General features: G+C 41.0%; 1 protein-coding gene across 1 annotated transcript in view; it reads right to left on the bottom strand.

Annotated features, from left to right (window-relative positions):
- Nucleotides 1-15096: 15096 nt before the first annotated feature.
- LOC134318467 (zinc finger protein 850-like) overlaps nt 15097-26785 on the bottom strand; it is a gene marked incomplete at its 5' end in the record, with an annotated part of 46121 nt that continues 34432 nt past the window's right edge. The window contains 2 exons of the mRNA XM_062999426.1: nt 15097-15107; nt 16263-17274. Of these exons, the coding sequence (XP_062855496.1) occupies nt 15097-15107; nt 16263-17274 (1023 nt within the window). The remainder of the gene's footprint in view (nt 15108-16262; nt 17275-26785) is intronic.

The raw sequence follows: 26785 nt of genomic DNA, 5'->3' as shown, positions 1-26785 counted from the left end.
ACTCACTCACAAGAAGGATTTATATCAGTCAGTCCACATACTGGTATGTTTTTGGGAGGTGTGAGGAAACCCTGCTAAGCCACTGTTCCACCCGACTGCAGAGACTGTGGGTTCATTTATTACAATAAAAAGAAACAGGTGCACATGCTAAACATTACAGCTGCTGCTACATTAACAGGAACACTTGGTGATTACTTTGGGAATGTGGTATTAAAAATCAAACCCTTCGTTTATTCGGTACAACTGAATGTGTCACACTTGTGTTTTTCAAATGTTTTTAGACGAGCAAAACTCTTCCCACACTGTGAGCAGTAATAGTTTCTCTCCAGTGTGAATGTGCTGGTGGGTTTTGAGATCACTCTTTGTATTAAAACACTTCCCACACCGTGAGCAGAAACCCAGTACAACAACCCAGTCCAAAGCACTTCAGGCTGAATTGGAGTCATCTGGAGTTTCAATCCTTACCATAAACCACACACTGAACAAAGCAGGGCTCTATGGACGAAGGTCGAGAAGAACCTCTGCAATGTATACCAGCATTATGTTCACATCTACCTACAGTGAAACATGGTGGGGGATCAATAATGTTGTGGGGCTGCTTTCCTGTAATCTATCATTATTTACATGACATGTAACTTGTACTTGTGCAGGGAATTTTATTATTTCCATGTTCTATCAGGTTTATAAGTCCTCCCTAAAGTGTTTAGTCAGACCTTCCAAAGTCAGGGGCTGTATTATTTGGTATGAAAGCACAACATGAACCTCCAATCATTACACAAACGCCCCCTTTTCTGCTTTTATCATGTCTAATGCTAAACGCTTCTCACAAGTCAAGTCAAGTCAAGTCAAGTCAACTTTATTTATATAGCACTTTTTACAATAGACATTGTCTCAAAGCAACTTTACAAAATCCAGGACCAACAGATACAAAAAACCCCTGTTCTAACAAACTGTTAGATAAATTATCAGTGTTCATAAACTTTTGGTGACTTGTTCTCCTCTAGCCTCTGTGTTGCAACAGAGGTTTTTATTTCAGCACTAGTTAACCACGCCCCTGTTTAATCAGGTTTTATGTCCCCACTAGATCCTATCCTATCTGAGCAGCAGATCTAACAAATGGTGGAGAATGCGAGCAAGTCAGTTCAGGTAAGTGATTTTTCTCAGAAATGTTCTTATCTGCTGGATTGTCGGTCTGGAGAGGAAACGGTGAGCTGAAACTGGTCAGCATTTAGAGTACGGTTCAGAATAAAGTGTTGATTGGAGGTTCCATACACCTATCTGATTACTCTGGTCTGGGATCCCTTATTTATTGTTGTTGTTTTAGGTTTCCTCTCTTCTACTCCTGTTGTGTCATTAGTTATTATTTATTCAATTATTATTGTTACTCAATTTTTAGCATATTTGATATTTGTTGAACATTTCCTGAGAGAGGAAGTACTCAAAATCTTTTTGTTGTCCTGTCTTTATTGACGGTTGATGTTGACGGTTCCAATTTCACATGAAACTCCTGAGCAATGGCTTGAAGGATTAGGACAAAGTTGGATTGATAATTTGTAAGGATGGATGAAATTCACAGGTTTGAGGAAGGGTTCTTTTAAATCTGAATATTAGTGAACTGCTACACTGTGTATAGTAGATAAATATGGAGACCCTGATTGGAAATATGGATTTATGACAGTTGGTTTAGATCTTTGGATGGAACAGAAAAGTAATTTGGGTGAAGGTAAGATGGAAAAAGAAAAAAATAGGGAATAAGAGGAATACGGATTCTGTGTCTGTTATTGTAAGTCAGACAATAAAAACAGAATCTATTGAGTGTTTCTTAAGCACAAACAACTAAACCTAAGATGTATCTTGATTTATATATTGTAAACACTGCTTGTACTTTTGAAGTGAAGGAGACTATAGTTCTGATTGACGTGTTGCTATCAACACTTGCTTGAATAATATGCATGCACATGATGCTCAGGTTATGCGTTTACAATCAGGCATAACTGACATGAGTGTGGAGTACTTTCAGAAGCATGTGTGAGAATGAGAAGGTTCTGGAGCATTTCCTGTTAAGTGTACTAATTCCTCTGCTTTGTCTGTTTCTTGTGTACAGGATGCTTCATGGGGGGCGGTCAGGAGGAATGGTAGAAAGGGAAATTGTTTTTATTGTGAAATACCTGGTCATTATGAACGTGAGTGTTATAAAAACAGTGTGAACAGGGTACAGGTTCTGAATATGGTAACCAGTCCCAGCAGGGCAAAGGTAAAAACAAGAATGGCAAACAAAATGGCGCTTCATCTCAGAAGCAGCAGGCTCCTCCTTCAAACAACCCTCAGTGGACTCCTGGTCCCACCCAGTGGGCTCCTATGCTAATGATGGTTTAGCAGGGCCACTCCCACAGCTCCTCCTAATTCACAATAAAGCTGCCCACACACCAGAGACCCTGAGGTGCAAATAGATTGGTCCTGCTAGACTACCACCCTGTCTGACAAGTTTTCTACTTCACCTTTATTGTCTTTACAGGTAGAGGATGAAGTTTATGACTTTCTTGTGGACACTGGTGCCACCTGTAGTTCCTTAAGTGGTCGTCAGTACAATAGTCCAGTCTCTAACAACAAATTAAGGTCTGTGGATATAGAAGGGGTCTCAACCAACTGTCCACTTACACATCTGTTATCTGTTGATACGGTTTTACAACCATTTCCTTTACTCATTGATTCAAGGTCATTACTAACTTACCTTTTATTTTGGGATGCGATTTAATGCATAAACTTGGTGTCACTATTACCTTACTCTGAGTAACACTAATTCTGAGGCTTGTGTTTTCTGTTTCAAACTATCATCCACAGTTACAGGATGTACAATGCTCTCATGCTCTTTCCTCTTTTGCTATCCCTGAATGCCTGTTCTCAGTTATTATTTCATTGTAGACCACCCACAAGAACGAGGCCGGCCTTATTTCATGCAATCCTTTAAAGACACAGGAGCCAGTATTTGTAAAACAATATCCCCTGTCTGCTGATAAGGAGAGCGGAATACAACCTGCCATCTTCAATTCTGAAATTGCTAAAAGTAACGCTCTAGCTGATGCTACAGACAAACAGGCTGCTCAAGGTCTGATGGTTACAGACAATCTCTCCTTTCCTTCTACTGATGTGTTTACCCCAATGGAGCATCCACTCTAGACACACTATTTGGATATTACCTACCTGTATCTTCAGGTTCTTCCTTCTTCACAGGCTTCATCTGGAAACCTCCACACTGTTGGTCCACTGAGGAGAAGAGTTCCATGACTTGTTCCACAGGGATTAAAGATCCTTCACCTGAAATTCCATCAACATGTGAGGAAGAAACTCAACAACTGGAGGAAATGTAAAATTGTGGGTTTGGTTTTCCAATCACAAATAAATCCTAGTTAGATTTAAACCTTAAATCCAGACTGGAGTGGAGCAGCACTTCTCCACAGGACAGTACGGTACAGTACAGGTTCTAATCCCACTATCCACATTCTCTTATTATTTCTACTGATTAGTGACTCCAGTACTAACCACACTGTACTGTACCACACTGTACTGTACCATACTGTACTGTACCATACTGTACTGTACTGTACCACACTGTACTGTACCATACTGTACTGTACCATACTGTACTAACCACACTGTACTGTACCATACTGTACCATACTGTACTGTACCATACTGTACCACACTGTACTGTACCACACTGTACTGTACCATACTGTACTGTACCATACTGTACTGTACCACACTGTACTGTACCATACTGTACTGTACCGTACTGTACCACACTGTACTGTACCACACTGTACTGTACCACACTGTACTGTACCACACTGTACTGCACCACACTGTACTGTACCATACTGTACTGTACCGTACTGTACCGTACCATACTGTACCGTACCACACTGTACTGTACCACACTGTACTGTACCACACAGTACTGTACCATACTGTACCACACTGTAATGTACCACACTGTACCACAATGTACTGTACCACACTGTACTGTAAAACACTGTACTGTACCATACTGTACTGTATCATACTGTACTGTACCACTGTACTGTACCATACTGTACTGTACCATACTGTATCACACTGAACTGTACCACACTGTACTGTACTATACTGTACTGTACCACGCTGTACTGTAGTTCCAAACAAACCCGGCGCTGTCATGTTCTCATATGGGACAGGCAGCAGTGAATGAAATATTAAACGCTAAATAATAAACATTTGTACAATTTCTGGGTATTTTCACCTGCCTTTACATTTACTGCATCTGCTTTAATGTCAGTTTGGTATATGAAGTGGAAGATTGATGTTTATAATGACTTGTTAATAGGTCGTTCTTGTTAACACACAGTACATTATATTAGCATACATTACATAATGCCATATCATTAAGTAGTAGAGAAAATATACAGTACAAAGATTAAAGTTTTTTTATGTTTTGTTTTTTGCATAAACTATAATCTCCCTTCACTTTCCTGAGGATTCATAATAATAATCATTTTGGTTAAACACTAAGTCATGTGCTGGATTCATAAGGTTTACCTGCACTGAATGAACAGATTGATAAACACACTACCGTACCTTTAACATTATAGTGCAGGTACATGAAATAGCTTCATTCATCTCTTATTTCATGAGTGATTAATCATTCATTCCTACATGTAATACATGAATGAATTCATTATGAATATGCACAAGTTCATTTTGTCTAATGTAAGTGGTGGACAAGGTACACAAACCATGTAGTTGAGTTAAAGTAGAGATATTAAGGTAAAATATTACTCCAGTAAAAGTAGTAGTAAAAGTAAAAATACTCGTTACCTCCACTAAAGTACTGAGCTAAATTTACCTTCAAATGTACTTAAGTATGAAAGTAAAAGTAGCATGATTTATTATGGCTCTAATGTTTTATGATCATTTCTGTAACAAGACTCTTGATTAATCAACTCATTTTAGGTGAAAAGACTCTAGTGGCATTAATTTAGCTTAACTGACTAAGCTAAATTCGGTTATACCTATTAATTAAGATAAACATGTAACATTTAGTGCTGAGCAAATGCTAAACAATAATTAAGTACAGTGGGGCCAAAAAGTATTTAGTCAGCCACTGATTGTGCAGGTTCTCCTACTTAGAAAGATGAGAGAGGTCTGTAAAATCCAGGAAATCACATTGTAGGATTTTTAAAGAATTTATTTGTAAATTATGGTGGAAAATAAGTATTTGGTCAATAACAAAAGTTCAACTCAATACTTTGTAACATGACCTTTGTTGGCAATGACAGAGGTGAAACGTTTCCTGTAAGTCTTCACCAGGTCTGCACACACTGTAGCTGCTATTTTGGCCCATTCCTCCATGCAGATCTCCTCTAGAGCAGTGATGTTTTGGGGCTGTCGCTGGCCAACACGGACTCCACAAATTTTCTCTAGGGTTGAGGTCTGGAGACTGGCTAGGCCACTCCAGGACCTTGAAATGCTTTTTACGGAGCCACTCCTTCGTCGCCCGAGCGGTGTGTTTGGGATCATCGTCATGCTGGAAGACCCAGCCACGTTCCATCTTCAATGCTCTCACTGATGGAAGGAGGTTTTGGCTTAAAATCTCACGATACATGGCCCCGTTCATTCTTCCCTTAACACGGATCAGTCGTCCTGTCCCCTTTGCAGAAAAACAGCCCCAAAGCATGATGTTTCCACCCCCATGCTTCACAGTAGGTATGGTGTTCTTGGGATGCAACTCAGCATTCTTCTTCCTTCAAACACGACGAGTTGAGTTTTTACCAAAAAGTTCCATTTTGGTTTCATCTGACCACATGATATTCTCCCAATCCTCTTCTGGATCATCCATACGCTCTCTGGCAAACTTCAGACGGGTCTGGACATGTACTGGCTTAAGCAGGGGGACACGCCTGGCACTGCAGGATTTGAGTCCCTCTCGGCGTAGTGTGTTACTGATGGTAGCCTTTGTTACTTTGGTCCCGGCTCTCTGCAGGTCATTCATCAGGTTCCTCCGTGTAGTTCTGGGATTTTTGCTCACCCTTCTCATGATCATTTTGACCCCACGGGATGAGATCTTGACCCCAAGGGAGATTATCAATGGTCTTGTATGTCTTCCATTTTCTTACAATTGCTCCCACAGTTGATTTATTCACACCAACCTGCTTGCCTATTGTAGATTCACTCTTCCAAGCCTGGTGCAGGTCTACAATTTTCTTCCTGGTGTCCGACAGCTCTTTGGTCTTGGCCATGGTTGAGTTTGGAGTCTGACTGTTTGAGGCTGTGGACAGGTGTCTTTTATACAGATAACGAGGTCAAACAGGTGCCATTAATACAGGTAACGAGTGGAGGACAGAAGAGCTTCTTAAAGAAGTAGTTACAGGTCTGTGAGAGCCAGAAATCTTGCTTGTTTGTTATTGACCAAATATTTATTTTCCACCATAATTTACAAATAAATTCTTTAAAAATCCTACAATGTGATTTCCTGGATTTGTTTTTCTCATTTTGTCTCTCATAGTTGAAGTGTAGCTATGATGAAAATTACAGACCTCTCTCATCTTTCTAAGTAGGAGAACTTGCACAATCAGTGGCTGACTAAATAATTTTTGGCCCCACTGTATATTAATGACATCAAATTAATTATTTATTTAAAACAAAGCAATATTCAGCTGAAAATGCTTGATAAGTAGTGGAAATGAATGGGGCTCTATGGGATGTTTGGAACTATTCAAAGCTCCAAAACCCGGAAGCTGTGCAGAAAAATGTCCCGCCCCCGTAACAACGGTTCCCTGTGGGAGTGTCGCCACTCTGTTCTCTCTACCGCTCTGTACTGTACCACGCTGTACTGTACCACTGTACTGTACCACACTGTACTGTACCACTGTACTGTACCACACTGTACTGTACCACACTGTACTGTACCATACTGTACTGTACCATACTGTACTGTACCATACTGTACTGTACCACACTGTACTGTACCATACTGTACTGTACCACTGTACTGTACCACTGTACTGTACCACACTGTACTGTACCACACTGTACTGTACCACTGTACTGTACCATACTGTACTGTACCATACTGTACTGTACCACACTGTACTGTACCATACTGTACTGTACCACTGTACTGTACCACACTGTACTGTACCACTGTACTGTACCATACTGTACTGTACCACACTGTACTGTACCATACTGTACTGTACCACACTGTACTGTACTATACTGTACCACACTGTACTGTACCACTGTACTGTACCACACTGTACTGTACCACACTGTACTGTACTATACTGTACCACACTGTACTGCACCACACTGTACTGTACCACGCTGTACTGTACCACACTGTACTGTACCACACTGTACTGTACCACACTGTACTGTACCACACTGTACTGTACTATACTGTACCACACTGTACTGCACCACACTGTACTGTACCACACTGTACTGTACCACACTGTACTGTACTATACTGTACCACACTGTACTGCACCACACTGTACTGTACCACACTGTACTGTACTATACTGTACCACACTGTACTGTACCACTGTACTGTACCACACTGTACTGTACCACACTGTACTGTACCACACTGTACTGTACTATACTGTACCACACTGTACTGTACCACACTGTACTGTACTATACTGTACCACACTGTACTGTACCACACTGTACTGTACCATACTGTACTGTACTATACTGTACTGTACCACACTGTACTGTACCACACTGTACTGTACCACACTGTACTGTACCATACTGTACCACACTGTAATGCACCACGCTGTACTGTACCATACTGTACCACACTGTACTGCACCACGCTGTACTGTACCACACTGTACTGTAAAACACTGTACTGTAAAACACTGTACTGTACCACACTGTACTGTACTATACTGTACCACACTGTACTATACTGTACTGTACCACACTGTACCATACCACACTGTACTGTTCCACACTGTACTGTACCACACTGTACTGTACCACACTGTACTGTACTATACTGTACCACACTGTACTGTACTATACTGTACTGTACCACACTGTACTGTACTATACTGTACTGTACCACACTGTACCGTACCATACTGTACTGTACCACACTGTGCTGTACCACACTGTACCATACTGTACTGTACCACACTGTACTATACTGTACTGTACCACACTGTACTGTACCGTACCATACTGTACTGTACCACACTGTACTGTACTGTACTATACTGTACTGTACCACACTGTACCGTACCATACTGTACTGTACCATACTGTACTGTACCACACTGTACCATACTGTACTGTACCACACTGTACTGTACTGTACTATACTGTACTGTACCACACTGTACCGTACCATACTGTACTGTACCACACTGTGCTGTACCACACTGTACTATACTGTACTGTACCACACTGTACTGTACTATACTGTACCACACTGTACTGTACCATACTGTACTGTACCACACTGTGCTGTACCACACTGTACTATACCACACTGTACTGTACTATACTGTACCACACTGTACTGTACCATACTGTACTGTACCACACTGTACTGTACTATACTGTACCACACTGTACTGTACCATACTGTACTGTACCACACTGTACTGTACCATACTGTACTGTACCACACTGTACTGTACTATACTGTACCACACTGTACTGTACCACACTGTACTGTACCACACTGCACTGTACTGTACCACACTGTCTGGTGGAGAAATGGCTCATTGCTCCATATTTACTTACAGAAGAAATCATCGTCCTCATTTTCATCTTCTTCCTTTTTTATTGGTTTCTTCTGGAATCCTTCATGTTGTAGATCCTCCGGGGTGACGTGTCCCTCTTCTGCTGACTGCATTATTAAAGATCTAATACAAAGATAGATAGATGTACTTATTTCTCCTTTAAGGAATATTCTGCCTAATTCTTTTAGACTCTTTTAATTGGCTATTGTTTATTCTGTGAGGCTCTAAACACGGTGAGAACGTTACAACTATTGTGGGCAGCATCTGGCAGAAAAGACCTCCAATAGAACTTCTTACATCTTGTTGGAACTAACGATTATTTTCATAATCAATCTGGTGATTCTGTTTTTAATTAATTGAGTAGAAAGATTATTTAAAATACAAAAATAGAAACAATATTTAAATAAAACATCCACAACACTAATATGATTTCTCTTTTTCATTTTGTTTAATCAAGTTAGCTGTTTAATTATTTTATGGAATATTAAACACTGCCATTTACCTCATGAAATACTGCTGTTACATGATTTTCACTGTGAAATCCTCTCACATACCAGTAATTCAACCATTACAAAATAGCCACAGGCCACAGGTGTGTAAGACACACATTAAAGACTGCAACATAACTTCAGGGAAGCTTTGTATTTTAGCTGCCCAGAATGGCTCGGTTACAGTGTAAAAACGCTTTACATGTACTGATTAATGTGCAGAAATACCTAATAAACCTCTTTGTTTACTCTGCAGGTGGAGAATGCAGCCACGCCCTAAATTACTTCCCGACTTCATTTGTTTTTCTCTCCCATTTTTCATTTATTTATTTAAATTATTTGCTTGATAATAATAATAATAATAATAATAACAATAATAATAATAATAAACTTTAATTGGTTTTACCTCAATTTATAAGGGATAGAAAAATTAAGGGATTGTTCTTTTTTCATTTTTTTGTTCCTTCAATTGAATTTGATTGATAATAATAAAACATTTTGTAATAAATATGTTTGCACTGATTTAGTTTATGTCACTATTATCACATGAACTGTTTGAATTAGAGCATTATAGCAAATGTGATCACAGTGATTCAGATCATTGTTTAAATGAATGGGAATGTCTGAGGGGGTTCAGGACAGAGGGGGTTCAGGACAGAGGGATTAACATGAACATGTTCTCCGTCTGTTGTTCTGTTAAAAGGAACATTGAAATCATCTGAACTTGAACACCGAGTACTGCTGGATCACACAAATAAAGACTGGGAAGATGTTTCTGGCTTTTGTTCTACTAACTTACACTGAACGTCTTAAGAATGTGAAGAAAACTAGGACTATAAAGCTCCAAACACTGAAAGAGAACATTCCAGGAGAAGTGAGATGTTGTGGAAACGTTTAGGGAACATTCCAAAGCAACATTTTCTGTATCATCATAGAATAAAAGAACTGAATCAATGGAACTAAATTCCCACATTCTCACTGCAGGTTCCTATAATCGGTGTAAATGAGCTCGGGGATGTTCAGGGAACGTTTTCATAACATCACAACATTAAGAAAACTGGACAGAATAACGTTAATAACGTTCCAATACAACCTTCTTACAACCAAAACTGTGATTCATTTTGCTGGATCGGTTCAAATGAATCGGTTCATCAGTACTGAATCATGTGAGATGCTAACAGTTAGCGGAGAAGCTAGTAGTAAAAAGCTCCTCAAATCCTCACAGTGATATTTTATTATGAACTCTAGTTCTGTTATTAATTAGAATGTAGTTAATAATTAAAGTGTAATAAATAAATAAATAAATAAATATTTTACTTACAGATGATTCACTTCAGTACAAACACACCAGCTGCTGCAGCTTCTTCTTCTTCTTCTGTTGGAATTGAGGTGGTTGATCTACAACGTTCAGGTTCATAAGCGCCCCTACTGGACTGCAGTGTAAGTACTGATACTAACTCATTTATTCATTCAGCTTTATTAAGCCTGATCAAGGTCGTGGTGCTCTTATTATTATAATTTACTTTATTTATGCTAATACAATTCAGTGTGGTCAGTCATATTGAGAAAATCAACGTTTACCTCAGATATGATGGCAGATAACTAATAATGGTTTTTATTTAGCTACAATGACAGAATTTAGACTTAGCATGTGCAGTTCCTTCAAGTAGTATTTAACCCCTAGCTTTAATATTTTGTGGAATAACCCTTGTTTGCAATTACAGCTATTAATCATTTTTTATAAGACCTGATCAGGCCGGCACAGATGTCTGGAGTAATCTTGGCCCACTCCTCCATGCAGGTCTTCTCCAAGTTGTCTACGTTCTTTGGGCATCTCTTGTGGACTTTGATCTTGAGCGCCTTCCACAAGTTTTCAATTGGGTTAAGGTCAGGAGACTGACTAGGCCACTGCAACACCTTGATCTTTTCCCTCTTGAACCAGGCCTTGGTTTTCTTGGCCGTGTGATTGGGGTCGTTGTCCTGTTGGAAGATGAAATGACGACCCATCTTAAGATCCTTGATGGAGGAGCGGAGGTTTTTGGCCAAAATCTCCAAGTAGGACGTGCTATCCATCTTCCCGTGGATGTGGACCAGATGGCCAGGCCCCTTGGCTGAAAAGCAGCCCCACAGCATGATGCTGCCACCACCATGCTTGACTGTAGTGATGGTATTCTTGGGGTCGTATGCAGTGCCATCCTCTCACCAAATGGCCCAGGTGTGGTTGGCACCAAAGAGCTCGATCTTGGTCTCATCATACCAGAGAACCTTAAACCAGTCTGCTTCAGAGTCCTCCAAGTGATCATGAGCAAACTTTAGACGGGCCTTGACATGACGCTTTGAAAGTAAAGGTACCTTACGGGCTCGCCTGGAATGGAGACCAGTGTGGTGGAGTACATTACTTATGGTATTTATTGAAACCAATGTCCCCACTGCCATGAGATCTTCCTGGAGCTCCCTCTTTGTTGTCCTTGGGTCAGCCTTGACCATTCGGACAAGCCTGGCCTCGGCACGGAAGGAAACTTTGAAAGGCTGTCCAGGTCGTGGAAGGTTAACAGTAGTTCCATGAGCCTTCCACAACCGGATGATGCTCCCAACGGTGGAGACAGGTAGGCCCAACTCCTTGGAAAGGGTTTGTACCCCTTGCCAGCCTTGTGGCCCTCCACGATTTTGTCTCTGATGGCCTTGGAATGCTCCTTAGTCTTTCCCATGTTGACCATATATGAGCGCTGTTCAGTTGTTTGGGGAGAAGCTTTTATAGTCAAGAGAGGCGGGAAAAAACAGATCATTAATCCAAGCATGTGAAGCTTATTGTTCTCAATACCTCAATTACCTCTTAATACTTGAGGGAACCAAACATAATTCTGGTGGTTTGAGGGGTTGAATAATAATTGACCCTTTGGTAAACTTTTTCAAAAATGAATAAACAGATAAATAACAATCTTTTTTTTTTGCTGCAGTGCATTTCACATGTCCAGGCCCATCTACAGTCCAAATTTAAAAATGCCGAGTTAACTCTAAATGTGTAAACCTGCAAAATCTGCAGGGGGTTGAATACTACTTGGAGGCACTGTATGCAAATACAATTCAGTGTGGTCAATCATATTGAGAACATTAACATTTACCTCAGATATGATGGCAGATAACTAATAATGGTTTTTATTTAGCTACAATAACAGAATTTAGACTTAGCATGTATGCTAACACAATTCAGTGTGGTGAATCATATTGAGAACATTAACATTTACCTCAGATATGATGGCAGATAACTAATAATGGTTTTTATTTAGCTACAATAACAGAATTTAGACTTAGCATGTATGCTAACACAATTCAGTGTGGTCAGTCATATTGAGAACATTAACATTTACCTCAGATATGATGACAGATAACTAATAATGGTTTTTATTTAGCTACAATGACAGAATTTAGACTTAGCATGTATGCTAACACAATTCAGTGTGGTCAGTCATATTGAGAACATTAACATTTACCTCAGATATGATGGCAGATAACTAATAATGGTTTTTATTTAGCTACAATAACAGAATTTAGACTTAGCATGTATGCTAACACAATTCAGTGTGGTCAGTCATATTGAGAACATTAACATTTACCTCAGATATGATGACAGATAACTAATAATGGTTTTTATTTAGCTACAATGACAGAATTTAGACTTAGCATGTATGCTAACACAATTCAGTGTGGTCAATCATATTGAGAACATTAACATTTACCTCAGATATGATGACAGATAACTAATAATGGTTTTTATTTAGCTACAATGACAGAATTTAGAATTAGCATGTATGCTAACACAATTCAGTGTGGTCAGACACACTAGTAACATTAACATTTAAGAGGCTGTAATTCCAGTGTGTTTATTTGATATGAAGTTTCACAAGTTATTTAGGTCATTTAGGGTTTGTTTTAGGGCGTCCAAACACAACAGAACTCGTATGTTTACAGTTGAAGGAACTAAGTAGACAGGATCTTAAAGTTCACCTTAAAACCCTCAACATCAAGTTGAAAGCTTAACTGTAAACTGATGAACTTACAGTAACTGTGAAGTTCATAGTAAAACTGTTTACCAAGTTTACATTTGAACTGGGACACTTGAAAGTAGCTCCAAAAATTGCACCCGATGTGGCAGGAAAATCCCCTGACAGGCAGAAACTTGGATGTTTAATGTGATGCTGTACAATCTTCTACAGTATAATGTTAATTAAGTTTGTGGCATCGTCTCCTAATTACTCATTACTTATTATGATTAAATACAGCTGCTGACATCTTTGTGTTCATATAAACAAGACTAGTTAAGTATATGGAACAGTGGTCTCTTTTTAAAGGTTTATAAAAGAGTCCCAAACTGTTTCCTTCTGTCATGAGTTAGAAGCTGCTGAAACATGGCTGACACTGTCCACAGAGAAGTGACACTAATAACAGCAAATCATTTTATTGATAGAATATAACATCAAATAATTCTTTATTAAAATAAAACTGGTATTATTACCATTACAATCATATTCATTCATTATAAACCTGAAACATTACTGATGTTTATTTTAATAGAAAAACGAAATACAATAAAATCATAAAACATCAGTGAGCACAAAATATTCTACATTTATAAAAGTAAAAACGTATACTCGGGATTTTAAAGATCATTTAAAGTAAAAAGAAAAAGAACTTTTACATGTAGAATTTTAAAGGAAAACTTTCACTCACTCACAAGAAGGATTTATATTTCTCGAATTTCCCCCATGGGGATCAATAAAGGAATCTTATCTTATCTCAGTCAGTCCACATACTGGTATGTTTTCGGGAGGTGTGAGGAAACCCTGCTAAGCCACTGGGAAACTCTGGGACATTCTGCTTGGTTCATCTTGTTCCAACATACAGGCAGAAACTAAAATCAGCTAAGCCTGTGGTTAAAACTGTGAAGAAGTGGACCAGCGAGGCAAAGCAGGAACTGCAGGACTGTTTTGACTGTACTGATTGGAGTGTTTTTGAGACTGCAACCAACAGTTTGTATGAACTCACTGACAATGTGACATCGTACATTAGCTTTTGTGAAGACGTTTGTGTGTCCACCAAAACCTTCTGCAAATACAACAATGATAAACCATGGTTTACAGCCAGATTAAGGAACCTTCATCAAGCAAAAGAGGATGCCTACAGAAGTGGGGACAGATCGCTGTACACACAGGCCAAAAACATGCTGACCAAGGAGATCAGAGTCACCAAAAACTGCTACACTGAAAAACAGCTTTTCAGCCAACGACTCTACATCAGTATGGAGAGGCCTGCAAGAGATAACCAACTACAGGAGATCACCCAACTCTATTAAGGCAAACAAAGACCTGGCTGATGACCTTAATGTTTTCTATTGTGGGTTTGAGAAGGACACATTCACACACACCCTCCACCCCTGCACATCAACAGCCCACATCACACCTTCCCCCAGGATACACAATCTGCATTACAAATAGGTCAGATAGATGTGTCACTGGAGTTGTGCGAAGTCCCATCCTGCTTCAAACGCTCCACCATCATCCCATTTCCCAAGAAACCCTCCATCACAGGACTTAATGACTACAGATCGGTTGCTTTAACATCTGTGGTCATGAAATCCTTCAAACGACTGGTTATAACACATCTTAAGAACATTACTGGCCCCCTGCTAAACCCTCTGCAGTTTGCCAACCTTTTTGTGGATTTTACCTCAGCGTTTAACACCATCATACCAGAACTCCTCCACCTCAAACTGTCTCAGCTCAGTGTGTCCCCCACCATCTGTCAGTGGGTCACCAGGTTTCTGACAGACCGGACACAACAGGTGAGGCTGGGGGATATCACCTCTACCATAAGAACAGTCAGCACTGGTGCACCACAGGGCTGTGTCCTCTCTCCACTGCTATATCATCTCTACTGAAATGACTGCACATCTAGACCCAACAGTGAAACTTCTAAAGTTTGCAGATGACACTACGATCATTGGACTAATCTAGGATGGAGATTGATTGGCTGGTGCTCTGGTGCAGTCAGAACCACCTAGAGCTGAACACACTAAAGACTGTAGAGATGGTAGTGGATTTTAAAAGAAAACCTTCGACACTGCTCCCAATCACCATATTCAACAGCACTGTGTCTACCGTGGAGACCTTCAGGTTCTTGGGAACTACTATTTCCAATGACCTCAAGTGGGAGGCCAACACCAACTCCATCCTCAAAAAGGCCCAGCAAAGGATGTAGTTTCTGCATCAACTGAGGAAACACGGTCTGCCACAGGAACTGATGAAACAGTTCTACACCACAGTCCCTGAATCTGTCCTGTGCACATCCATCACAGTGTGGTTCAGTTCAGCCACAAAACAGGACAGATGCAGATTGCAAGGAAAGGTGGATAGAGCGGCAATAATCATCGGTGCTCCTTTGCCCACCCTCCAGGACTTATACACAACAAGGACCAGAAACTTGGCAGAAAAAATCATCACAGACTCCTCACACCCTGGACACGAACATTTTACCCTCCTAAAACCTAACAGCTTTATTCCAAACGCCATCAAGCTCATTAATAACTAAAACTGAACTGCTGTTTACTGTTGTTTACACGCCACACTGCACTTTATACCTGCTGTATAATACTGTAACTGCATCTTACCTTACTGAACTATTTACCTTACACTATTTTTATATTTTCTGTAAATATGCAATTCTGCTGAACATGTAAATTTGTGCATTGTCTACATATAGGCTTGTCTGTATATTGTATTGTTTGTAAATTGTAGAGAGCTAACAACAGCCAGAAACAAATTCCTTGTGTGTGTGAACATACTTGGTGAATAAAGCTGATTCTGATGCTACCATTACAGCTGCTGCTACATTAACAGGAACACTTGGTGATTACTTTGGGAATGTGGTATTAAAAAACAAACCGTTTGTTTATTTGGTACAACTGAATGTGTCACACTTGTGTGAATGCGTTGGTGTTTTTGGAGACCTCTCAGAGTATTAAAACTCTTCCCACGCTGTGAGCACTGATATGGTTTCTCTCCAGTGTGAATGCGTTGGTGTATGTTGAGCTCACTCTGTGTAATAAAACTCTTCCCACACTGTAAGCACTGATACGGTTTCTCTCCAGTGTGAATGCGCTGGTGTTTGTTGAGATTACTCTGTCTATTAAAACTGCTCCCACACTGTGGGCACTGATACGGTTTCTCTCCAGTGTGAATGCGCTGGTGAATTTTCAGAACATTCTGTAAAGCAAAACTTTTCCCACAATGTGAACACTGATATGGTTTCTCTCCAGTGTGAATGCGCTGATGTATAATGAGATATGCCTGTGCAGTAAAACTTTTCCCACACTGTGAGCACTGATAAGGTTTCTGTCCAGTGTGAATGCGCTGGTGATCTTTGAGAACACCCTGTTGAGTAAAACTCTTCCCACACTGTGAGCACTGATACGGTTTCTCTCCAGTGTGAATGCGCTGGTGTAATTTGAGATTAGCCTGTTGATTAAAACTCTTCCCACACTGTGAGCACTGATACGGTTTCTCTCCAGTGTGAAAGCGCTGGTGATGTTTGAAATGACTCTGTTGATTAAAGCTCTTCCCACACTGTGAGCACTGATACGGTTTATCTCCAGTGTGAATGCGCTGGTGTCGTTTGAGATCACACTGGTACCTGAAGCTCTTCCCACACTGTGAGCACTGATACGGTTTCTCTCCAGTGTGAATGCGCTGATGTATAATGAGATATGCCTGTGCAGTAAAACTTTTCCCACACTGTAAGCACTGATACAGTTTCTCTCCAGTGTGAATGCGCTGGTGTATATTGAGATATGACTGTGCAGTAAAACTTTTCCCACACTGTGAGCACTGACACATTTTCTCTCCAGTGTGAATGTGCTGGTGTATTTTAAGATGACTCTGTCTAATAAAACTCTTCCCACACTGTGAGCACTGATACGGTTTCTCTCCAGTGTGAATGCGCTGGTGGGTTTTGAGTTCACTCAGGTACCTGAAGCTCTTCCCACACTGTGAGCAGACGTTTCCTTCTTCCTGTGTGGGACTGAGAGAGGTGTTAATGCTGACAGTACCAGAGGACGTTTGCTGATTACTGGAGCTTCTGGTGGGCGTCAGATCCTCATGTTCAGTCTTAATCTTCACCAGAGTCTCATATTTATCATAATTGCAGCTCTTGATGTGATTGTGGAGGTGATTTTGGGTTGTAGAGGAACGTGGACACGAGGAGCAAGAGAAATCCTTGTTCAGTTCTGAAGCAGAAAAAATCAAATATATTTATATTTATATTAACAATAAACAACAAACGTTATGTTTGCTACTTGAGGAACCTTCCAGGATGTGGTGGAAACAGGAAAATCACTGAGAGAACCCAACGAAAAGTTCTTTAAAATGTGGCTAAGAAACCCAGTACAACAACCCAGTCCAAAGCACTTCAGGCTGAACTGGAGAAATCTGGAGTTTCAATCCTTACCATACACCACACACTGAACAAAGCAGGGCTCTATGGAGGAAGGCCAAGAAGAACCACTGCAATGTATACCAGCATTATGTTATGCTTATGCTTTGAGCAGGAAGTGGATCAGGAGGACACTCATGGATCTTTGAATTGACTCTGAACTTCACCTTTAAGAGGAGAATGATACATCTCTGATGCTTGGAGCCCGGCACCACTGCGCCCAACTGTACTGGAGCCCAACACCAACGCATACCACACCATAATCCAAGAAGTCTGTAAAGAAAGTGTCGACTCCAGAATTTGTAGCCAACTCATTTACCATAGTAGTCAGACCTTGTAAAGCTTTTGTAATAGTACCATCAGGGGCTGTATTATTTGGTATGAAAGCACAACATGATCCTCCAATCATTACACAAACGAATTCTTTTCTGCTTATATCATGTCTAATGCTAAACGCTTCTCACAAACTGTTAGATTTAGAGATCGGGGTTTTTGGCACCGATTCCGATCTCCGATCTCCTTTCAGGGATATTGGCCGATAGCCGATTCCGATGGGGGAGGGGGTTGCAAATTTAGCAGTAAATAAAATACATCAAACAATTATTTTTTTACCCGCAGGAGACATATTTCATTAGTCTAACTGACCACACACACACACGCAGGTTTAACGTTATCCAGTTCAGTCTGAAAAAACCTTAAAAAGAGCCTCACGTATTGCAGCTGTGAGGGACAGAGCACCTAAGCAACTCACTCACCTTTCACACCTGTGTTAATGTGACAGAACAATAAAGTTATTTGATAGCAGTGTTGGTTATGGTGAAGATACCAGTAGTGTTGGTTATGGTGAAGGTACCAATAGTGTTGGTTATGGTGGAAGTACTAGTAGTGTTGGTTATGATGGAGGTACCAGTAGTGTTGGTTATGGTGGAAGTACTAGTAGTGTTGGTTATGGTGGAGGTACCAGTAGTGTTGGTTATGGTGAAGGTACCAGTAGTGTTGGTTATGGTGGAAGTACTAGTAGTGTTGGTTATGATGGTGGTACTAGTAGTGTTGGTTATGGTGGTGGTACTAGTAGTGTTGGTTATGGTGGTGGTACTAGTAGTGGTGGTTATGATGGTGGTACTAGTAGTGTTGGTTATGGTGGAGGTACTAGTAGTGTTGGTTATGGTGGTGGTACTAGTAGTGGTGGTTATGGTGGAGGTACTAGTAGTGGTGGTTATGGTGGTGGTACTAGTAGTGTTGGTTATGGTGGTGGTACTAGTAGTGGTGGTTATGGTGGAGGTACTAGTAGTGTTGGTTATGGTGGTGGTACCAGTATTTTTGGTAATGGTGGTGGTACCAGTATTGTTAGTAATGGTGGAGGTACTAGTAGTGTTGGTTACAAAATAAAACTTTATTAAATAAAAATGTGATTTTGCTGAAGATGAAAAAGTCTTACTGAGTTCATCTCTATCTTCAGGTTCTTCCTTCTTCACAGGCTTCATCTGGAAACCTCCACACTGTTGGTCCACTGGGGAGAAGAGTTCCATGACTTGTTCCACAGGGATTAAAGATCCTTCACCTGAAATTCCATCAACATGTGAAGAAGAAACTCAACAACTGGAGGAAATGTAAAATTGTGGGTTTGGTTTTCCAATCACAAATAAATCCTAGTTAGATTTAAACCTTAAATCCAGACTGGAGTGGAGCAGCACTTCTCCACAGGACAGTACGGTACAGTACAGGTTCTAATCCCACTATCCACTGTACTGTACCCCACTGTACTGTACCACACTGTACTGTACCACACTGTACTGTACCACACTGTACTGTACCATACTGTACTGTACCACACTGTATTGCACCATACTGTACTGTACCAAACTGTACTGTACCACACTGTACTGTACCATACTGTACTGTACCACACTGTACTGTACCATACTGTACTGTACCACACTGTACTGTACCATACTGTACTTTACCACACTGTACTGTACCACACTGTACCATACTGTACTGTACCACACTGTACTGTACCACGCTGTACTGTACCACACTGTACTGTACCATAATGTACCACATTGTACTGTACCATACTGTACTGTACCATACTGTACTGTACCACACTGCACTTTACTACACTGTACTGTACCTCACTGTACTGTACCACACTGTACCGTACCACACTGCACTTTACTACACTGTACTGTACCACACTGTACTGTACCATACTGTACTGTACCACGCTGTATTGTACCACGCTGTACTGTACCACACTGTACTGTACCACACTGTACTGTACCACACTGTACTGTACCACACTGTACTGTACCAACCTGTACTGTACCACACTGCACTTTACTACACTGTACTGTACCACACTGTACCATACTGTACTGTACCACGCTGTATTGTACCACGCTGTACTGTACCACACTGTACTGTACCACACTGTACTGTACCATAATGTACCACACCATACTGTACTGTACCATACTGTACTGTACCACACTGCACTTTACTACACTGTACTGTACCACACCGTACTGTACCTCACTGTACTGTACCACACTGTACCGTACCACACTGCACTTTACTACACTGTACTGTACCACACTGTACTGTACCATACTGTACTGTACCACGCTGTATTGTACCACGCTGTACTGTACCACACTGTACTGTACCACACTGTACTGTACCATACTGTACTGTACCACACTGTACTGTACCACACTGTACTGTACCACACTGTACTATACAGTACTGTACTGTAGAATACTGTACTGTACCATACCGTACTGTACCACACTGTACTGTTCCATACTGTACTGTACCATACTGTACTGTACCACACTGTACTGTACCACACTGTACTGCACCACACTGTACTACACTGTACTGTACTGTACCACGCTGTATTGTACCACGCTGTACTGTACTACACTGTACTGTACCACACTGTACTGTACCATACTATACTATACCACGCTGTACTCTACCACACTGTCCTGTACCATACTGTACTGTACCACACTGTACTGTACCACACTGTACTGTACCTCACTGTACTGTACCACACTGTACTGTACCACACTGTACTGTACCACACTGCACTTTACTACACTGTACTGTACCATACTGTACTGTACCATGCTGTATTGTACCACGCTGTACTGTACCACACTGTACTGTACCACACTGTACTGTACCATACTATACTATACCATGCTGTACTCTACCACACTGTCCTGTACCATACTGTACTGTACCACACTGTACTGTACCACACTGTACTGTACCACACTGTACTGTACCATTTTGTACTGTACCACACTGTACTGTACCACACTGTACTATACAGTACTGTACTGTAGAATACTGTACTGTACCATACCGTACTGTACCACACTGTACTGTACCATTTTGTACTGTACCACACTGTACTGTACCACACTGTACTATACAGTACTGTACTGTAGAATACTGTACTGTACCATACTGTACTGTACCACACTGTACTGTACCATACTGTACTGTACCACACTGTACTGTACCACACTGTACTGTACCATACTGTACTGTACCACACTGTACTGTACCACACTGTACTGTACCACACTGTACTATACAGTACTGTACTGTAGAATACTGTACTGTACCATACCGTACTGTACCACACTGTACTGTTCCATACTGTACTGTACCATACTGTACTGTACCATACCGTACTGTACCACACTGTACTGTACCACACTGTACTGTACCATACTGTACTGTACCACACTGTACTGTACCACACTGTACTATACAGTACTGTACTGTAGAATACTGTACTGTACCATACCGTACTGTACCACACTGTACTGTTCCATACTGTACTGTACCATACTGTACTGTACCATACCGTACTGTACCACACTGTACTGTACCATTTTGTACTGTACCACACTGTACTGTACCACACTGTACTGTACCATACTGTACTGTACCATACTGTACTGTACCACACTGTACTGTACCATACTGTACTGTACCACACTGTACTGTACCACACTGTACTGTACCACACTGTACTATACAGTACTGTACTGTAGAATACTGTACTGTACCATACCGTACTGTACCACACTGTACTGTTCCATACTGTACTGTACCATACTGTACTGTACCACACTGTACTGTACCACACTGTACTGTACCATACTGTACTGTACCACACTGTACTGTACCACACTGTACTGTACCACACTGTACTATACAGTACTGTACTGTACCATACTGTACTGTACCACACTGTACTGTACCACACTGTACTGTACCACACTGTACTGTAGAATACTGTACTGTACCATACCGTACTGTACCACACTGTACTGTTCCATACTGTACTGTACCATACTGTACTGTACCATACCGTACTGTACCACACTGTACTGTACCATTTTGTACTGTACCACACTGTACTGTACCACACTGTACTATACAGTACTGTACTGTAGAATACTGTACTGTACCATACTGTACTGTACCACACTGTACTGTACCATACTGTACTGTACCACACTGTCCTGTACCATACTGTACTGTACCACACTGTACTGTACCACACTGTACTATACAGTACTGTACTGTAGAATACTGTACTGTACCATACCGTACTGTACCACACTGTACTGTTCCATACTGTACTGTACCATACTGTACTGTACCACACTGTACTGCACCACACTGTACTACACTGTACTGTACTGTACCACGCTGTATTGTACCACGCTGTACTGTACCACACTGTACTGTACCACACTGTACTGTACCATACTATACTATACCACGCTGTACTCTACCACACTGTCCTGTACCACACTGTACTGTACCTCACTGTACTGTACCACACTGTACTGTACCACACTGCACTTTACTACACTGTACTGTACCATACTGTACTGTACCACGCTGTATTGTACCACGCTGTACTGTACCACACTGTACTGTACCATACTATACTATACCATGCTGTACTCTACCACACTGTCCTGTACCATACTGTACTGTACCACACTGTACTATACAGTACTGTACTGTAGAATACTGTACTGTACCATACCGTACTGTACCACACTGTACTGTACCATTTTGTACTGTACCACACTGTACTGTACCACACTGTACTATACAGTACTGTACTGTAGAATACTGTACTGTACCATACTGTACTGTACCACACTGTACTGTACCATACTGTACTGTACCATACTGTACTGTACCACACTGTACTGTACCACACTGTACTGTACCTCACTGTACTGTACCACACTGTACTGTACCACACTGTACTGTACCACACTGCACTTTACTACACTGTACTGTACCATACTGTACTGTACCATGCTGTATTGTACCACGCTGTACTGTACCACACTGTACTGTACCACACTGTACTGTACCATACTATACTATACCATGCTGTACTCTACCACACTGTCCTGTACCATACTGTACTGTACCACACTGTACTGTACCACACTGTACTGTACCACACTGTACTGTACCATTTTGTACTGTACCACACTGTACTGTACCACACTGTACTATACAGTACTGTACTGTAGAATACTGTACTGTACCATACCGTACTGTACCACACTGTACTGTACCATTTTGTACTGTACCACACTGTACTGTACCACACTGTACTATACAGTACTGTACTGTAGAATACTGTACTGTACCATACTGTACTGTACCACACTGTACTGTACCATACTGTACTGTACCACACTGTACTGTACCACACTGTACTGTACCTCACTGTACTGTACCACACTGTACTGTACCACACTGTACTGTACCACACTGCACTTTACTACACTGTACTGTACCATACTGTACTGTACCATGCTGTATTGTACCACGCTGTACTGTACCACACTGTACTGTACCACACTGTACTGTACCATACTATACTATACCATGCTGTACTCTACCACACTGTCCTGTACCATACTGTACTGTACCACACTGTACTGTACCACACTGTACTGTACCACACTGTACTGTACCATTTTGTACTGTACCACACTGTACTGTACCACACTGTACTATACAGTACTGTACTGTAGAATACTGTACTGTACCATACCGTACTGTACCACACTGTACTGTACCATTTTGTACTGTACCACACTGTACTGTACCACACTGTACTATACAGTACTGTACTGTAGAATACTGTACTGTACCATACTGTACTGTACCACACTGTACTGTACCATACTGTACTGTACCACACTGTACTGTACCACACTGTACTGTACCATACTGTACTGTACCACACTGTACTGTACCACACTGTACTGTACCACACTGTACTATACAGTACTGTACTGTAGAATACTGTACTGTACCATACCGTACTGTACCACACTGTACTGTTCCATACTGTACTGTACCATACTGTACTGTACCATACCGTACTGTACCACACTGTACTGTACCACACTGTACTGTACCATACTGTACTGTACCACACTGTACTGTACCACACTGTACTATACAGTACTGTACTGTAGAATACTGTACTGTACCATACCGTACTGTACCACACTGTACTGTTCCATACTGTACTGTACCATACTGTACTGTACCATACCGTACTGTACCACACTGTACTGTACCATTTTGTACTGTACCACACTGTACTGTACCACACTGTACTGTACCATACTGTACTGTACCATACTGTACTGTACCACACTGTACTGTACCATACTGTACTGTACCACACTGTACTGTACCACACTGTACTGTACCACACTGTACTATACAGTACTGTACTGTAGAATACTGTACTGTACCATACCGTACTGTACCACACTGTACTGTTCCATACTGTACTGTACCATACTGTACTGTACCATACCGTACTGTACCACACTGTACTGTACCACACTGTACTGTACCATACTGTACTGTACCACACTGTACTGTACCACACTGTACTGTACCACACTGTACTATACAGTACTGTACTGTACCATACTGTACTGTACCACACTGTACTGTACCACACTGTACTGTACCACACTGTACTGTAGAATACTGTACTGTACCATACCGTACTGTACCACACTGTACTGTTCCATACTGTACTGTACCATACTGTACTGTACCATACCGTACTGTACCACACTGTACTGTACCATTTTGTACTGTACCACACTGTACTGTACCACACTGTACTATACAGTACTGTACTGTAGAATACTGTACTGTACCATACTGTACTGTACCACACTGTACTGTACCATACTGTACTGTACCACACTGTCCTGTACCATACTGTACTGTACCACACTGTACTGTACCACACTGTACTATACAGTACTGTACTGTAGAATACTGTACTGTACCATACCGTACTGTACCACACTGTACTGTTCCATACTGTACTGTACCATACTGTACTGTACCACACTGTACTGCACCACACTGTACTACACTGTACTGTACTGTACCACGCTGTATTGTACCACGCTGTACTGTACCACACTGTACTGTACCACACTGTACTGTACCATACTATACTATACCACGCTGTACTCTACCACACTGTCCTGTACCATACTGTACTGTACCACACTGTACTGTACCACACTGTACTGTACCTCACTGTACTGTACCACACTGTACTGTACCACACTGCACTTTACTACACTGTACTGTACCATACTGTACTGTACCACGCTGTATTGTACCACGCTGTACTGTACCACACTGTACTGTACCATACTATACTATACCATGCTGTACTCTACCACACTGTCCTGTACCATACTGTACTGTACCACACTGTACTATACAGTACTGTACTGTAGAATACTGTACTGTACCATACCGTACTGTACCACACTGTACTGTACCATTTTGTACTGTACCACACTGTACTGTACCACACTGTACTATACAGTACTGTACTGTAGAATACTGTACTGTACCATACTGTACTGTACCACACTGTACTGTACCATACTGTACTGTACCACACTGTACTGTACCACACTGTACTGTACCACACTGTACTATACAGTACTGTACTGTAGAATACTGTACTGTACCATACCGTACTGTACCACACTGTACTGTTCCATACTGTACTGTACCATACTGTACTGTACCATACCGTACTGTACCACACTGTACTGTACCACACTGTACTGTACCTCACTGTACTGTACCATACTGTACTGTACCACACTGTACTGTACCATACTGTATTGTACCACGCTGTACTGTACCATAATGTACCACACTGTACTGTACCACACTGCACTTTACTACACTGTACTGTACCACACTGTATTGTACCACGCTGTACTGTACCATAATGTACCACACTGTACTGTACCACACTGCACTTTACTACACTGTACTGTACCACACTGTACTGTACCATACTGTACTGTACCACACTGTACTGTACCACACTGCACTTTACTACACTGTACTGTACCACACTGTACTGTACCATACTGTACTGTACCACACTGTACTGTACCACACTGTACTGTACCACACTGTACTGTACCACACTGCACTTTACTACACTGTACTGTACCACACTGTACTGTACCATACTGTCTGGTGGAGAAATGACTCATTGCTCCATATTTACTTACAGAAGAAATCATCGTCCTCATCTTCTTCCATTTTTATTATTTTTATCTGGAATCCTTCATGTTGTAGATCCTCCGGGGTGACGTGTCCCTCTTCTGCTGACTGCATTATTAAAGATCTAATACAAAGATAGATAGATGTACTTATTTCTCCTTTAAGGAATATTCTGCCTAATTCTTTAAGACTCTTTTAATTGGCTATTGTTTATTCTGTGAGGCTCTAAACACGGTGAGAACATTACAACTATTGTGGGCAGCATCTGGCAGAAAAGACCTCCAATAGAACTTCTTACATCTTGTTGGATTGAGTCTGGAGCTACAGTGGGGCCAAAAAGTATTTAGTCAGCCACTGATT

The sequence above is a fragment of the Trichomycterus rosablanca genome, chromosome 1 (genome assembly GCF_030014385.1).
Source record: "Trichomycterus rosablanca isolate fTriRos1 chromosome 1, fTriRos1.hap1, whole genome shotgun sequence".
Lineage (NCBI taxonomy): Eukaryota > Metazoa > Chordata > Actinopteri > Siluriformes > Trichomycteridae > Trichomycterus > Trichomycterus rosablanca.
This window is presented reverse-complemented; position numbering and strand designations above follow the sequence as displayed.